The following is a 17,168-nucleotide window of genomic DNA, read 5'->3' as shown; positions in this document are numbered from 1 at the left end:
CTTATGTTCAAGTCCAAAGTACAAAGTAAGTTTATTATCCCATTACGTATGTCACCTTGAGATTCATTTTCTTGCAGGCAAGTAGAACAAAGAAATATAATATAATGAAACCAATGTACAAAAGAAGATAAACTATGCAAATACCAATAAATAAATAAATAGATAGATAGATAGATAAATAAATAAGCAAACAATACTGAGAGCATGAGTTGTGGATTCCTTGAAAGTGAGTCCATAGGTCTTTTATTTTATATTGATTGATTAATTGATTGAGATACAGTGCAGAATAGGCCCTCTGGCACTTTGAGTCGCACTACCCAGTAATCCCTTGATTTTAACTCTAGCCTAATAATGGGACAATTTACAATAACCAATTAAGCTACCAACTGGTACATCTTTGGACTGTGGGAGGAAACCAGAGCACCTGGAGGAAACCCACACAGTCATGAGGAGGATGTACAAGCTCCCTACAGGCTGCGGCAGAAATTGAAAGCGCGTCTCTGGTACTGTAAAGTGTTGTGCTAACCATTACACTACCATGACCTCCTGCTACCGGTCATGGAATCAGTTCAGAGTTGAGGTTATTTACACTGGTTCAGGAGCCTGGAGGTTGAAGGGTAATAAGGCTTAGTGATCATTCCCAAAATTAACCTACTGGAGCTTTAGCAGGCACGTACAATGCCCTGTCCTCCGAATGTTTCCTCATGGTGTCATGGTAGTGCAGCAGGTGGGGTAACACTTTACAGCGTCAGCAACTGGAAGATCGGAGTTCAATTTCCATTCCTGTCTGTGAGGAGTTTGTCTGTTCTCCTTGTGATGGCATGGGTTTTGCGCGGGTGCTCTGGTTCCCATTTACATTTCAAAGGATGTACCCATTGGCAAGTTGTGGGCATACTATGCTGGTGTCAGAAGCGTGGTAATGCCTGTGGACTACTCCCAGCACATCTTCACGCTGTGAGGGTCATTGGCGCAAACCATGCATTTTGCCATATTGCAGATTTATCTTTTCTTCCAATCCTTGACACCATTCTCCTCTGTTGGTACCTCTCTGTGACAAAGCTTTTGTTCTTTTGTTTTACTGTCTCCTTATGAGGTTCTTCATCAGTATGTATTAACTCTCCCCTGAGGAACGATGGATGATTTGCCAAAGTAGCCTTGCTATGGAAGAGAAGTTGTTATTGGAGGGTGACACACTGGCTTTGTATATTTCCTTTGTGGTAACACTAGGTGAACCATTGCTATGTTTGAATTCTACCTGAATCACCAGAGACCATGTGATCCTGTGATCTTGCACTTAACTGTAAATGGGAAATACATTAATTATAGTTTTTATTTTTAAAACTGAGAAATTCACTAAGGTGTTTTTTTTTTTGGTCAGTCTCAGGGTTAACTTCCCAATTATAAACTGCCTTCCCCCAGCCCCTGCTGGAATACGTCCTCTGTATATGATGTGTAATAAAATTGCACATTCAGTCTCTGTGAAGGGAGCACACAAAGAAATTAGGTATCTGTTCTTGTATAGCAACTAATGTTAAATAATGAGTCAAGTACCAAAATGTCGCACTGACTTATGGGCACAACAAAATTTTCATGAAACATTGGCCTAAAAATAGGTTTGCAGCCTGTAAGTATGCATTAACAAATTGCCGTTGTAACTAGAAAAAACATGTCACAACTTTTTCCTTATTCCCTTTTCTAAGATATTCGATATAATTGATCATTTGAATTGTACTTTCTCTTCCGTTAAATTAAAAAAAACATGTTATGTAAATGACTGAGGTTGCAGAGTTCTGAAATACATTGGAATCTATGTTTCTTGGTAAATGAATCACAGAAAGTTAATATGCAGGTACAGCATTAGAAATGACAAGAATTATCATGTAGGGTTTGGAAAACAGAATCAAAAATGAATGAATCTGGTCTTCATTTATACAGGACACAGTAATTCTTTGCCACAGATGGCTATGGAGGCCAAGTCATTGGGTATATTTAAAGTGGCAGTTGATAGGTTCTTGATTAGCAAGGGTGTCAAAGGTTACTAGACACTAGAATACTACAGCACAGTACAGGCCCTTCGGTCCTTGATGTGCCGACCCATATATCCCTTAAAATAAAGTATTAAACGCACACTACCCCGTAACCCTCTATTTTTCTTTCATCCATGTGCCTGTCCAAGAGGCTCTTAAATACCCCTAATGCTTTAGCCTCCACCACCATCCCTGGTAAGTCATTCCAGGCACCCACAACCCTCTGTGTAAAAAACTTACCCTGATGTCTCCCTTAAACTTCCCTCCCTTAACTTTGTACATATGCCCTCTGGTGTTTGCTCTTTGTGCCCTGGGAAACAGGTACTGGCTATCCACCCTATCTAAGCCTCTCATAATCTTGTAGACCTCTGTCAAGTCCCCTCTCATCCTTCTACGCTCCAAAGAGAAAAGTCCCAGCTCTGTTAACCTTGCCTCATAAGACTTGTGATGGAGAAAAGGCAGGAGAATGGTGTTGAGGGGGATAATAAATTCACCAGGAACACGGCATTCCTACTGAACCAGATGAATGGTCTTGTTGCAGCCTCTTGCAAGGAAAAAGTCAGCTAATTGGCCCCTCAGGCCTGCTCCACCATTCAATAAAATTCTGCCCAACCTTTTATTTATTCATAGGCAGCGCAGAATAAGCCCTTCCGACCCAATGATCCACACCGCCCAGCAACCCCTCGTATTTAACCCTAGCCTAATCGCAGGAAAGTTTACAATGGGTAATTAATCTACTAAGCAGTACATCTTTGTGTAATGCGCTGGTTAAGGTTTTTACTGCTATGCTGTAGGTATTTCATTTTAGCAGTTCTGTAAGAGCAGTCCATTCTGCTTTCAGTATGTTTGGGTTTGAGCTGAGATGAGGGGCTTTGTTCAACTGAGGAATATGGTGTCTGCCAATCAGGATGGTGGAACAGGGAGAAGGTTCTAGAGAATGCTGGGAAGAGAGGATTTTGTGGTGAGGATCACTGGTGTGGGTTGAGGTCTTTTTGCCAGGAGCTGGGAGAAGACAGAAGGGAAGATGGCTGGAGACACCGTCCCCTTTGCTTTGTGCAGATGAATGGCTTCAAGGAGGAAGAACCAATACTCCTGTGGGAGAGCCCGTTTGTTCATGATGGGATTCGAGTGACATTCGGAAGCTGGTGTGTACATTTCGTGCAGACTGAAGGACTAGTGCACGAGTTACAGACAACTTCAAGATGAGCTCCTACTTATGTGGCTGTTTAATTATAATGGGCCCTCGTTGCTTTTCTTTTTCTTTTTATTCCTTTAATAATTCTTCAGTTAAGTTAACATTCATAAATATACTTTCTTTATAATTGTATGTAGTGTCTGATCTATTATTTCATGCCAACCGGCGATTGCAGAGGGGAGGGGGCAATAAAATCGCACAGCATTCACACAAACCGGGGTTTAGGTGGGCAAGACATTCCAATCTCACATGTTTGGTGGGACCCAAGTCGTACACGCCCTAGACGTACCAAACCTGAGGAAAGGAGTTATCCTCGCCGCGGAGTCCAGCGGCTGTCAGCGAGGGGCTAACGAGTTGCATTTCCAGAGACGCCCGGAGAAAAAGGGGTTTCATTTGGATTGTGGGAGGAAACCAGAGCTTCTCTGGAGGAAACCAAAGCGTTCATGGTGAGAATGTCTGCTCTGCAGACTAGATGGGCCAAATAGTCTAGTCTGCTCTGATGTCTTATGGGTATATGGTCTAATGCATTGAAAGCAGCTCTAAGAAAGTTTACCACGCTGATACCTGGAATGGAAACAGCTCAAAGAAGTTTTGCCAGACTGATACCTGGGATGGGTCACCGTATGAGAAAAAGTTGGATGAACTTGGTTTATACTTGCTGGAGTTTTAAGAATAGGAAAGTAATTCATTGAGTCCAGTAAGATTTCAGGGGTCTGAGAATATAGAAAGAATGAATGAATGAATGAATGAATAAATAAATAAATAAATAAGTTGCAGTACGTATATATAATATGTATATTAAATAGTTAAATTAAAAATAGTGCAATAATAGAAATAATGAAAGTGAGGTAGTGGTCATAGGTTCGATGTCCATTTATGAATTGTATGGCAGAGGGGAAGAAGCTGTTTCTGGATCATTGAGTGTGGCCATGAGGTCTCTTTAACTGCTGACGGTAACAACCAGAAGAGGGCATATTCTTGGTGATGGGGTTTCATAATAATGGACACCGCCTTTCTAAGGCACCACTCCTTGAAGATGTATTGGATACTACAGAGGCTAGCACTCAAGGGGGAGCTGACTAATTTTACAACTTTTTGTAGCATCTTTCATAGAAACAGAGAAACATAAAAAACATACAACACAATACAGGCCCTTCGGCCCACAAAGCTGTGCCGAACATTAGAACCGTTTAGGTTCCTACCTTAGAACTATTTAGGTTTTATCCATAGCCCTCTCTTTTTCTAAGCTCCATGTACCCATCCAGGGGTCTCTTAGAAGACCCTATCATATCCGCCTCCACCACTGCCGCAAGCAGCCCATTCCACACACTCACCACTCTCTGCGTAACAAACTTAGCCCTGACATCTCCTCTGCACCTACTTCCAAGCACCTTAAAACTATGCCCTCTTGTGCTAGCCATTTCAGCCCTGGGGAAAAGCCTCTAACTGTCGACACGATCAATGCCTCTCATCATTTTGTACACCTCTATCAAGTCACCTCTCGTCCTCCATCGCTCCAAGGAGAAAAGGCTGAGTTCACTCAACCTATTCTCATAAGGGATGCTCCCCAATCCAGACAACATCCTTGTAAATCTCCTGTGCACCCTTCCTATGGTTTCCACGTCCTTCCTATAGTGAGGCGACCAGAATTGAGCATAAGTCGGGTCTGACCAGGGTACTATATAGCTGCAACATTACCCCTTGGCTCTTAAACTTAATCCCATGATTGATGAAGGCCAATGCACCGTATGCCTTCTTAACCACAGAGTCAACTTGTGCAGCAACATTGGACTCTGGCCCCAAGATCCCTCTGATCCTCCACACTGCCAAAAGTCTTACAATTAATACTATATTCTGTCATCATATTTGACCTATCAAAATGAACCACCTCACACTTATCTGGGTTGAACTCCATCTGCCACTTCTCCACCCAGTTTTGCATCCTATCAATGTCCCACTGTAACCTCTGACAGCCCTCCACACTATCCACAACACCTCCAACCTTTGTGTCATCAGCAAATTTACTAACCCATCCCTCCACTTCCTCATCCAGGTCATTTATAGAAATCACAAAGAGTAGGGGGTCTCAGAACAGAACCCTGAGGCATACCACTGGTCACTGGCCTCCATGCAGAATATGACCTGTCTACAACCACTCTTTGCCTTCTGTGTGCAAACCAGTTCTGGATCCACAAAGTAATGTCCCCTTGGATCCCATGCCGCCTTACTTTCTCAATAAACATTGCATTGGATACCTTATACACTACATCTACAGCTTTACCTTCATCAATGTGCTTAGTCCTCAAAAAATTCAATCAGGCTTGTGAGGCACAACCTGCCTTTGACAAAGCCATGCTGACTATTCCTAATCATATTATGCCTCTCCAAACATTCATAAATCCTGCCTCTCAGGATCTTCTCCATCAACTTAACAACCACTGAAGTAAGACTCACTGGCCTATAATTTCCTGGGCTATCCCTACTCCCTTTCTTGAATAAGGGAACAACATCCGCAACCCCCTCCCCCAATTCTTCAATACTTTAGGTCTCAGTTTGGATGGTACAACAACTCTCAATCCTCACATAAGGCAACCCCCATCAAGGACAAGTTCAACCTGGTGCTGGTACATATGGAGGAATTGGAATTTCTGCTAGACACTCCAGCATGTGCATGGCCATGTAGATCTGAAGCAGTGTGGAGTCTCGTCTGGATTTCCTTTGGATCATCTCTGCTATAATAGGGAGAATTCCAATTTGTGTTAGGGAGAATACATCAAGAGGAGTGTCCTCTTTTGTAAATTTTTTGGATAGTTCCTTTTCTATATTGTAATTGTGTCCTCCAAGAAACAAAGCCCATCTCTGCATTTGTGCTTGTGCTGTTAGTGGAACACCCTACTGTGGATTGAAAATGGACAGCAGTGGTTGATGGTCAGTAATGAGGGTAAACTCTCTCCCATACCAGTACTGTTGAAATGTTTTACAGCCCAAACCAGATTCAGGTTCCCTCTGCCAATCTGTGTATAGCTTTTCTCTGCAGCTGTAAGGGAAAATGATGCAAAGGCTGTGCGGTGTTCATTTCCATCACATGTGCAATGACTATACTTATATTTATCATAAGGTGAGGTGTCATAGGCAGGCTTCTTCGGATAATGTGTGAGTATAGTGTCTGATGTCACCATTTCCTTTACCCTTTTGAAAGCCTTCTCACTCTGCTTTGTGCATTGCCATTTCTTCCTGATTTGCAGTATGAGTTCGAGGGTGGAGCACAGTAGCCAGGATCTTGTTATGGTAATTGGCGGATCCCAAAAAGGACTGTGACATGTCCTTTGGCCTTGAGGTATTCACCACTGCTTGAATCTTCTCAGCACTTTTGTGTAATCCTTACGTGTTGATGGTGTGACCACAAAAAGTAATACTTGGTTTAAAGAATTCACTAGTGTTTCATTATGCTCTGAGCCTTTAATCTTCTAATCTTCCTAACACTGTCTTGAGATTTTGGAGATGCTTCTTGTCATCCTTACTGTTAACAGTGATGTCATCTGGGTAACACTGATTATCTAGACAGCCTTGCAGCACCTGGTCCATAGCTTTTTGCCAGAGCACAGATGCAGATGCTATGCCAAAAGTAAGCCTATTATGGTGATAAAGCCCATTGTGAGTGTTTATGGTGAGAAACATTTTGGACTCCTCTTCCATCTCCAACTGTAGTTAAGCCTCAGCTAAGTCCAATTTGCTGCAGTGTTTTTCTCCAGAAAGGTTTGGAAAGATATTCTCTGTACTGGGCAGAAGATATAGATCTATTTTTGATACTGGGCTCATGTTGACTTTTAAATCACCACAGGTCCTAACAGGCTCATTCTTCTTCGCTACTGTGACCGCTGGCATTACCTTTTGGCTCCACTCAACCTTGGATAGAATTCCTTTAGCCTCCATGTGCTCTAGCTTGCTGGCTATTTCATCATGGATGGTATAAAGAACCGAATGCGCTTTGTAACACTTGGGTGTGGTTTTTGCATGTAACGCTATTTTACACTTGACGTGTTTGAGTTTTCCAGTGCCATCCTTGAACATTGCTGTGGTGTCATCCAACACCTTCCTTCATTGTCTTTCAGTTGACTCTTTTGTGGCGGATGTGGCATGCAAATGGCAGATTGTTCTCCAAACAAGTTGTAGTTATCTCAGCCCAGCATTGCTGGCCCTCCTGTTTTTACCACATAAAAGCCCAATGTGGATTCTTGGTTGTTGTACATATTTCACTGTTACAAATTACATTTCCAGAGAAGTTGTCTTTTCTCCAGTATAAGTCCTTAGCTGGATATCTGAAGGCTTCAGTTCAGTGTCTTTGAAATGCCATTAAAACTCATTTTGTGAAATGGCTGAAACAGCCAAGTTGGTGTCCAATTCCATGTTGATTAATTTGCCGTTCACTTCTGCTGTATTGCTTGTCTCCTGTTAGTTTTCACATAGTAAATCACAGGCTATTCAGTACTGTCACTCTCGACATTATCAAACTTTTCATCAAGTGCATGCTGATTGGTGCTCTTTTTGAAACTGCAACGTGTCTTTTTATCTTTTTCTCTTCCCTGTGCACTCTATTTATTTTTGTCTGCCCGACATGCTGTTTGTATGTGTCTTACCCTGTTGCATTTCTGCAAGTTTTGCCATTAAAACTGCATTGCTCTGGTGTATGTGATACAACAGTAAAAGAATTTGTTTGTTCACGCAGATTTCTGTTTAGATGTTGCAATTTTGCTCACGCTCACTTTCATTCCTGACTGCAACTCAATTGCGTCTCTGTCTAGTCTTTCCATTAATATAGTGATCTATACAGCTCTTTTACATGTGAATTGTGATTCAGGTTGAAGCCATTTGTGAATGCTTTCTTGTAATATTTCATAAACTAAGTGATCTCTTGGTGCCTCATTAAGCCCATCAACAAACTGACAATGCTCAGACAACTTCTTCAGTTCAGCCACATACGCTGAAATGGACTCTCCTTCCTCTTAATTTCACTTATGAAACCTAAAGCATTCTGCAATCAACAGACATTCCTGCATTGCTTTCACAATATCAGCAAAGCTCTCACTTCGGCTGGTTTGGTTGAAGCAGTCAAACTTCTAAGCAAACTGTAAAACTTTCCACCTCAGCAAAACTGGCACTTTCTTTCCATTGGCTATTTCACTTGCTTCAAACTACTGTACTGCACTATTCTATCAGTATACAGTACATCAACCAGTTATCTCCTGTGCAATCAAACGTGTCAATCTTTCTGATGTAGCCAGCTATTTCTGCTTTTTTTAAAAAAATTGTGAATATTGTTTATGAACCTGCAAATTTCATCTTTTTTTGCTTTCTTTTTTAACTCAACTATCTCTGTCTCTTCCCAAAGTATGTGCTGCACTTTTAAAAAACTCAGACGTCTCGCTGCACTTCAACAGACCATAGACCCTAGAGAACAGTTGCCTTGGGCTTAATTTTGTTCGTACTCATCACCACTGCTATGTTTTGTAACTCTAAAAAGAAAAACACAGGAGTTCCATGGATAAATGTGTATACCTGGCTCTTCGCTTTATCAAGGCATGCATTTATGACGAGGTGGTGTAATGATGTATGCCAATTACATACTTTTACATATATCCTGTAATGAATTATGTAAACAGCAACAATACTAAATCAAATGATATATTTCCAATATTACTCAAATATTAGTGAATTGTTAAATGCACAACAGTAGCAAAATTCAATAATGACCTCAAGGAAGGTGATCTTCTGTTCTTACCTTGCCTAGTCAATTTCCAGGTTGACTATTAGCCACTTCATTTCTTCAGGGACATATGAGGATATGCAATAAATACTGGTATTGCCAATGATGTTCACTCTTGGCAAACAAGTCAATAAAGTAAGATGCATGGCAGGAATAAAAATGGTGCACAGTGAGCCCCAACACAAGCAGTAAATCCCCGACCTACGAGGGTGTGCCTCTTGAAGTACCTACAGCTGGTGCTGGCATCTTATACCCTCCTTTATCTGCTCTCTAGACTTCTCAAGGACTCCGAAAGTATTGTACCGTGAGACCTTCCACAGAGTCCCTGGCTTTCAGACTGGGAAATACCCCGCCAGGGCTGTCCCAGTTTCAATGTGAAATTAGGAATGCATTTCCCAAAAAAATGAAGGAGACACATTGACTCCTGGTGAAAGGTTAGTAGCTATGTTTTTAGCATTTATTTAAGTTAGTTCAATTGATTTTTAAAATATTTAAATTTTGAGTCTTTATTACTACAACCCATTAACTGACCCCACCACCACCCACAAGCACTATATATACATCACCTATCACCACTCCAGTACGTACAATCAGTCTACATTCAGTATACTGTTCAGCACTTACTTGTACATTGCATTTTTAAAAATTGCTTTAATATTTAGATTTATTGTGTTTTTATTGTATTCTATATTCACTGTAATTTATTTTAATTCAGCATTGGACCTGGACTAACAATCATTTTGTTCTCCTGTACATTCGTACAAATGAATTAAAATAAGCAATCTTGAATCTTGAATTTATATGAAGCTCTTTAATATTTAAGCTCGGCAGCTAGCATTATGCTTCACGGCACTCAATTCCTGCAGCTGTCTGTAAGGAGTTAAAATGTTCTCCCCATGACTGCATGGGTTTCCTCTGGGTGCTCCAGTTTCTTCTCACAATCCAAAAGTGTACAGATGAGTAAAGGTATAGCAATGGTGGGCATGCTACATTGGTACAGAAAGTGTGGTAACACTTGCTGGCCGTCTCCAGCACATATTGTTATGTGTTGATCATTGACACAAATGATATATTTCACTATATGTTTTGATGTTCTGATGTACATGTGACAAATAAAGCTATCTTTAACTTTAGAAAACATTCTGAGCATCTAAGCACACCTACAGCTTCGACAGCATGTGGTACGTTTGCAACAATATGCAAAGCTCTTTTTGCAGATTTGGCCTGAAGGTTGAACTAGTTAATCCACGATCAAACCCACTGTTGGGGCATCACTGCCTTGATCAAAGCATTGCATCGTTTCAGGTGCACAAAAAGAATTAAGCTATTGTTTTCTTTTCATTCAAGTTTTCTCTAATTGCATCACTGTATTCTCTGAGAAACATGACACCTTCATCATCCAGCATTGCCTGACAGCTGACTGATGGCAGTGGGGAGGCGAGCTTCAACACCACATCCTATCGTCCACCAACTCTCCCCACTCCAGTCTCTGTAATGTCCTCCTCCTCAGTTCCTTTCAGTCTCCAGCCCTGCTGAGATTCCTCCCCACATTCACATTACCTCTGCATTTTACATCTCTAATACTGCTGTCAGGTAGAGTGCCATGAAAAAAAATGAAGTGTTTTTATAAAAAATGACGCAAAAAAATAACAATGGTAATTTTTCACCATTATAGTGATTGACAAGTTTGCACTTTGATCTTGTGTAGTGCTTAGCAGAGCTATTGTAAGCTCTTGTCCCTCTTTAGTTGGGGGCCAATTTTTTCACATTTATGTGTAAAGTGCTGTTATCTCTGTACTCAAAATTGGCTAGTGTGTTTTATATTGATATAGCAAAATTATGCCTTTATATTGATATAATTAATGTAATCAGTGTGATGTGATCTTGATTCTGTGACTCTGGGTGTGATTGTTGTTGCTGGGGAATGGATGGTATGACAGGAAGCATTTTACATTGAGCACAGATGGTTAGATACAGAATTTCCATCACCAGTGTTCCCTGTTGCTAGTAACTGCTTACTTGATGGTTGTCGGTTGTCATGTCAAATGCTGCAGAAATAATTTACATCCTCAGAGTTCAGAGTAAATCTATTATCAAAGTCTGTATAGCATATGCAACTTTGAGATTCATTTCTTTGTAGGCACCCATGGGAAAATAAAGAAATACAATAGAATCTATGAGAAACCACACCTAACAAAGACCGACAAAGATCCAGTGTGCAAACGTGGACAAATCTTGCAAATTATAAAGAAGTAATTACATGATACTAAGAGCACGCTGCAGAGTGAAAGTGAATCCAGAGGCTGCGGAGTCAGTTCAGCGCTGAGGCGAGGCGAGTGAACTATCCATCCCGGTCCAGGAGCCTGATGGTTGTATGGCAGCAATTGCCCCAAACCTGAAGGGTGTAGGACCCAAGACTCATGCGCCTCCTTCCCAGTGGTAGTAGAGAGAAGAGAGGGGAAATGGGTCAAATGCAAGCAGATGGGAAAGGCACAGGGGGAGGGGGGATGATATTGGATGGCATGGAGTAATGGGCTGAACAAGGATTAATTTCCATTCTCAGGCTTTGATGCTTTAATCCAGCTTGATTGCTTATCCCAGGACTCCTCTCGCTGTGCTGATTTTCATCCACTTCAAGGGTGTGGTATCTGCATTCCAAAGAATCAAATTTGCTGGATCCTTCAGGAGATCGTAAAATCACTAGTTCACTTAGACGGTTCAGAAGTACAATTCTTAAAGGAAAGTTACAGGGTGCAGATTGCAGTGAACATGGTTTAGAAGACACACGTCTCGTAGCATATCCAGCAGTTTTGTGAGCTGCCCACAAAACATCGCTGTATATTGCCAGCACCATCTGTTCAAATGTGAACTTCACTGATTTGGGAAATCACACACAAAGCTTCATTCTTATCTACTTTCAAAGAATACTGTACACCTTTCTTTAATATTTTAGCAGAGAGATTGAATTTTTTAAAATAATTAGCTTTAATTAGTGCACAAATTAATTTCATTAATTTCCATTCATCGTTTATATGCTAATATCAGCTGAGTTGTATTTTGAAGATTAATGAAAATGTCAAGGCCAGTTATGGGGTTGGCAAGCAAGGAACTATTTCCCAATTTATTTATTTTCCGGATAGGAGCAGAATGGCAAGGCCGAAATTTGTTGCCCTTTCGTAACTGATCTTTGGACAGTAATGGTGAGCAGCCTTCTTAAACACTGCAGTGTTCCTGGTGAAGTTAGTCCCACGGGGAGTTCTGGGTATTACTGATTTATTTAGAGATACAGTATGGAACAAACCCTTCTGGCCTCAATGAGCCACACCACCCAGAATCCCACCTACTTAACCTAGTCTACTCACAGGATGATTTACAATGACCAATTGACCTAACTAGCGCTAGAGATTCCATGATCTCTGGTCGTTTGAGTCCTCATGATGAAGTTTTTGAAATGAGACTTGTAATGAGAAGTGGCCATTGGCTATGCTAGATTTCCATGTTTTTAAAAATCTCTGTTCTCATATCACACACCCCTTCCCATCAGCTAACTTAGTCGTCGGCCTGTCTGATGTTGTGCCTGCTCAGATCTGCCAAATTGCAATAAGGTGTCGGCTGCCTGCTGGTGGCTTGTGTTGAGGTGAGATTATGTTGGTTAATATAGAAAGTGATGTATCTATTCATAATCAAAACCAATAAAAGGGTTATTGAATTCCAAACGAGGTCAAGTAATAAATTTTAGGATTGTTTAGATCATGCTGTTAATGTTCTGGAAAATATAAATGCTTCCATTTAATTCCTGGACTGGTTACATTTCCTAATTTGAATATTGTTCTCTGAATGATATTTGTCCGACATGTGAAACTATCTGTTCACAACTGCAGTGTAAAATAAGCACATTTTATACATTTGATTAATTTTACTTGCAATGATATTTTAACATTGGCGCACTGACTTAGATTCTTTTGATAATATAAAAATATATCATAGTGACAGATCTGCTGGAAATCATTAGAGGAAAAATTGATTCTAATTAAACTGCAGAGCAAACTGATGCACATAAACAGCTTACGTGGAGAACTGCACTTAATGGTTGAGTGAGAAAATAAATCAGGCATAATTGAATGGTGGAGCAGACTCAATGAACCAAATGGCCAAATTCTGCTCCTATGTCTTATGGTTATTCAAGTAATTGTTTGTTCATTATGTACGACATGGTGATCATGATCATGACCAAGTGATTATCATGGAAAAAGCAATGCATAAGAATCTAGCAGTTTACTAATATTAGGCAAGATATCTGTATGTATCTTTTCTGTTATCTATCTATCTATCTATCTATCTATCTATCTATCTACTTACTGATCTACTGTTTTGTACTTGAACTAACGACGCTTAACCAATTCAAGGTACAAAGTCCAAAATATATTTTTTTTATTATCAGAGTACATATATATCACCACATACAACCGTGAGATTCTTTTTCCTGCAGACATATTCAACAAATCTATAGAATAGTAACTATGAACAGGACAGAGCATAGAAGACAACAAACAGTGCAAATGCAAACATTAATAAATAGCAATGAATAATGAGAGCATGGAATAACAAGATAAAAGTGAGATAATTTGTTTGGAAACTTCTCAGTAGATGAGTGTAGTTTTCCTCTTCTGTTCAAGAGCTTGATGGTTGAGGGATAGTAACTGTTCTTGAACCTGGTGGTCTGGGTCCTGAGGTTCTTGTACCTGCTACCTGATGGCAGCAGCAAGAAAAGATCATGGCCTGGGTGGTGAGGGTCTTTGATGATGGATGCTGCTTTCCTATGACAGCATTGCGTGAAGATGTGCTTAATGGGTGGGAGGGCTTTACTCATGATGTACTGGGCCGATCTCACCACTTTTTGTAGGACTTCATAAGAATTGCATTCTTGTCCATACTAAGATGCAAAACGAACACTAATTTTATAACAATTTAGACTTATCATTGCAATGAATGTAATAGAGTAATATTAGTTCTGCATCAGTTCTAAATCATTGATTAGACAGAGCTTTCTTAAATTGTAATTAGAAATATATTATCGATTTATTGACCAAACACAAGGAAATCTGCAGATGCTGGAAATTCAAACAACACATACAAAATATTGATGGAACACAGCAGCCAGGCAGCATCTATAAGGAGAAGCACTGTCGAGGTTTCGGGCCGAGACCCTTCATCAGGACTAACTGAAAGGAGAGATACTAAGAGATTTGAAAGTAGTGGGGGGAGGGGGAAATGTGAAATGATAGGAGAAGACCGGAGGGGGTGGGATGAATCTAAGAGCTGGGGTTTCCCCCTCCCCCCACTACTTTCAAATCTCTTAGTATCTCTCCTTTCAGTTAGTCCTGATGAAGGGTCTCGGCCCAAAACGTCGACAGTGCTTCTCCTTAATAGATGCTGCCTGGCCTGCTGTGTTCCACCAGCAATTTGTGTGTGTTGATCGATTTATTGATGATCATTTCTTCACCCCATTCATATAATATTATCAAATGATTGTGCATGGTATCTGCTAACCTTTTATTTTGTATAGCGTTCTAGAACCTGGCTTTGTTGAAACCAATAAATGCTTATTATTATTTCCATGAATAGAGCACCCACTAATTTTAACAGATAAATAATTGCAGGGCTCTGATGATAATTACCGTCTCTTAATTTTAGTTAGTTTATGGATGTCAGTTCATCAAATTTTCACATTTGCATTCTACTTCCCAATTATTTCTCACGATGCAAAGGTATGGAAGATAAAAACAAAGAATGTAATTATAACTACACTTTTTTTTCTCTCTCTTGCCACAAGATCTTCCACATGACTTATGACCTTGCCAGTGCAGTGATGAGAATATTTAATCTTATTGGAATGATGCTGCTCCTGTGCCATTGGGATGGATGCCTGCAGTTTCTTGTGCCATTGCTTCAAGACTTTCCAAATGATTGTTGGGTGTCTTTAAATAACATGGTGGTAAGTACAAAATTAGTATCCTTTAATATAAGGCATCATTGAGTTATCTGGGATTTATTGTTTCCCCAACAAAGTTCAAAGTACATTTATTCTCAAAGTATACTATATACAACTTTGACATTTGTCTCCTTACAAGCAGCCACAAATCAAAGAATCCCAAAAGAACCAATAAAAAAGGAGACTGTCAAACACTCAATGTGCAGAAAAAAATAAATTGTGCTAACAGCCAAAGCAAACAAACAACTGAAATTCATAAAAGTGAGCCCATATCCACAAAGCCAGTCATCACTGCAACCAATCCAGTCATCCATTAGTTGCCAGCCACAGTCTCAGTTTAGCGCAGAGATGAGCAAATCGCACAGAGCAGCGAGCTGAACAGGCCTGTCCCTCATCTCCGGCCCACATGCTGACCATTTCAATCTGGCCTGGTGCCTAAATGGCCTCGGGTCTTTCCTTTTTCTTGCACCCTTGGCCCTGCTGCTTTCTTGCACTCTTGGACCTGGGCCCTGCCGCCTCAATTCAGCCTCTACCTGATCTTTTCAATTTGACCTAGCCCTTAAATCGATCAAATCTTGGGTCTTACCTTGCTCCCAGATCTGCTGCCTCAACCCTTCCTTGCCTCCACTTGCTTCTGCACCATCAAATCACCTGTAAGTCCACTGCAGCAATGGCCAAACATTGAATTATTTCTGCTCTTGGGCCTGGTCCCTGCCACCTCAAATCAGCCTGTATACACCTTATACGTCTGCTTCATGTTATTACTTCCAAACAATTAAACATTATACAAATACATCTACAATTTTTTTTCTCCATTTTCAATTTCATCCGTTATGTTGGGCACATGGAATACTTAAGAAACTAAAGTCTTCTTTTATTTCACAAAAACTGATTTTTAATCATGGGTTCAATGCACACAGCCATTTTCTCAGGACTGGAGAATGAAGAATCAGAGGGCATACATAGGCGGAGAGGGAAGAGAGGTTTAACAGGAATCTAAGAGGCTTAGCGGTATATAGAATTAGCTGCAAAGAGGAAGTAGTTAAGACAGGTATATTAACAGCTTATAAAATGTACTTGGACAGGTACATGATAGAAAAGGGCTGGAGGGATATTGGGACTAACATAGATATCAGTCTTGGTTTGCATGGTCAAGGAGACCATATCCATAACCTATGACTCAATGACTACCGGTTATGGATAGTACATTATAATGTATTAGCCTTAGTATGGAGATGTGATGATGAGTCGGAGTGATGATGGGGGAGCACATACTTATGAAAAATAAATACAATTTACAAAACTGATCTTAAAGCAAATTACAGGAAATATTTTAGGAAGTGTAGATAGATTTTTTGGAAACAAATCTGGAAACTAAATCCATATGTTTCATGTGAAGAGAAATGTTAACATTAACACCAGGACCAAAGGACCATCTTGGGACTGACATATCCAATAATTTCTATATTTAGAGACAGTTGCAATACATTTAAGATAATTCTGAAAATTGAAGAAATTTAAAAGATTTTAAAAATAATGAAAGAAGTAAATTTATTTAAACCACATATTCAAATCAGAGTCTGATTTCTTAATTACTGACAAATGACATGAAATCTAGTGTTTTGCAGGAGTAGTGCAGTGCAAAGACAAAACAAAACCCGTAAATTACGAAATTAAGTAAATAGAGCTAAGAAAAGGAATAGTGAGGTCGTGTTCATGGGTTCTTGGACTGTTTGGAAATCGGCAGGCGGAGGGATAGAAGCTGTTGCTGAGCTGTTGAGTGTGGGTCTTCAGAATCATGACGGCAGTAACAAGAAGAGAGCGTGTCTCAAATGATGAGGGTCCTTTGTGATAGATGCCACCTTCATAAGGCACCACCTCTAGAAGATATCCTTGAAGGAGGGGGTGGTTGTACCTATTTAGAATGTAAGTAAATATTAATATTATTGAAATGAAGGAAACTCAAACAACAAATTATCTTCTAAAGGTCAGTAACTCCATTCAAGTGAATGTGGTCGGATAAGTTACACCAGCATGGTCAGTATAAGGCTAAGGGGCCAGATTTTATCTAACCCCACGTTTGGTGTGTTAACAAACCCAGTACAGACTGCCCTCCTTATCTACGGGGGATTGGTTCCGGGACCCCCACGGACACCAAAAGACGTGGATGCTCAAGTCCCTTATTTAACC

General features: G+C 40.3%; 1 protein-coding gene across 1 annotated transcript in view; it reads left to right on the top strand.

The window, feature by feature from the left end:
• hcn2b (hyperpolarization activated cyclic nucleotide-gated potassium channel 2b) overlaps positions 1 to 17,168 on the top strand; it is a 162,594-nt gene that overhangs the window by 43,295 nt on the left and 102,131 nt on the right. The window contains exon 3 of the mRNA XM_059991162.1: positions 14,820 to 14,981. Coding sequence (XP_059847145.1) covers positions 14,820 to 14,981 — 162 coding nt within the window. The remainder of the gene's footprint in view (positions 1 to 14,819; positions 14,982 to 17,168) is intronic.

This window comes from Hypanus sabinus, chromosome 16 (assembly GCF_030144855.1).
Source record: "Hypanus sabinus isolate sHypSab1 chromosome 16, sHypSab1.hap1, whole genome shotgun sequence".
Lineage (NCBI taxonomy): Eukaryota > Metazoa > Chordata > Chondrichthyes > Myliobatiformes > Dasyatidae > Hypanus > Hypanus sabinus.
This window is presented reverse-complemented; position numbering and strand designations above follow the sequence as displayed.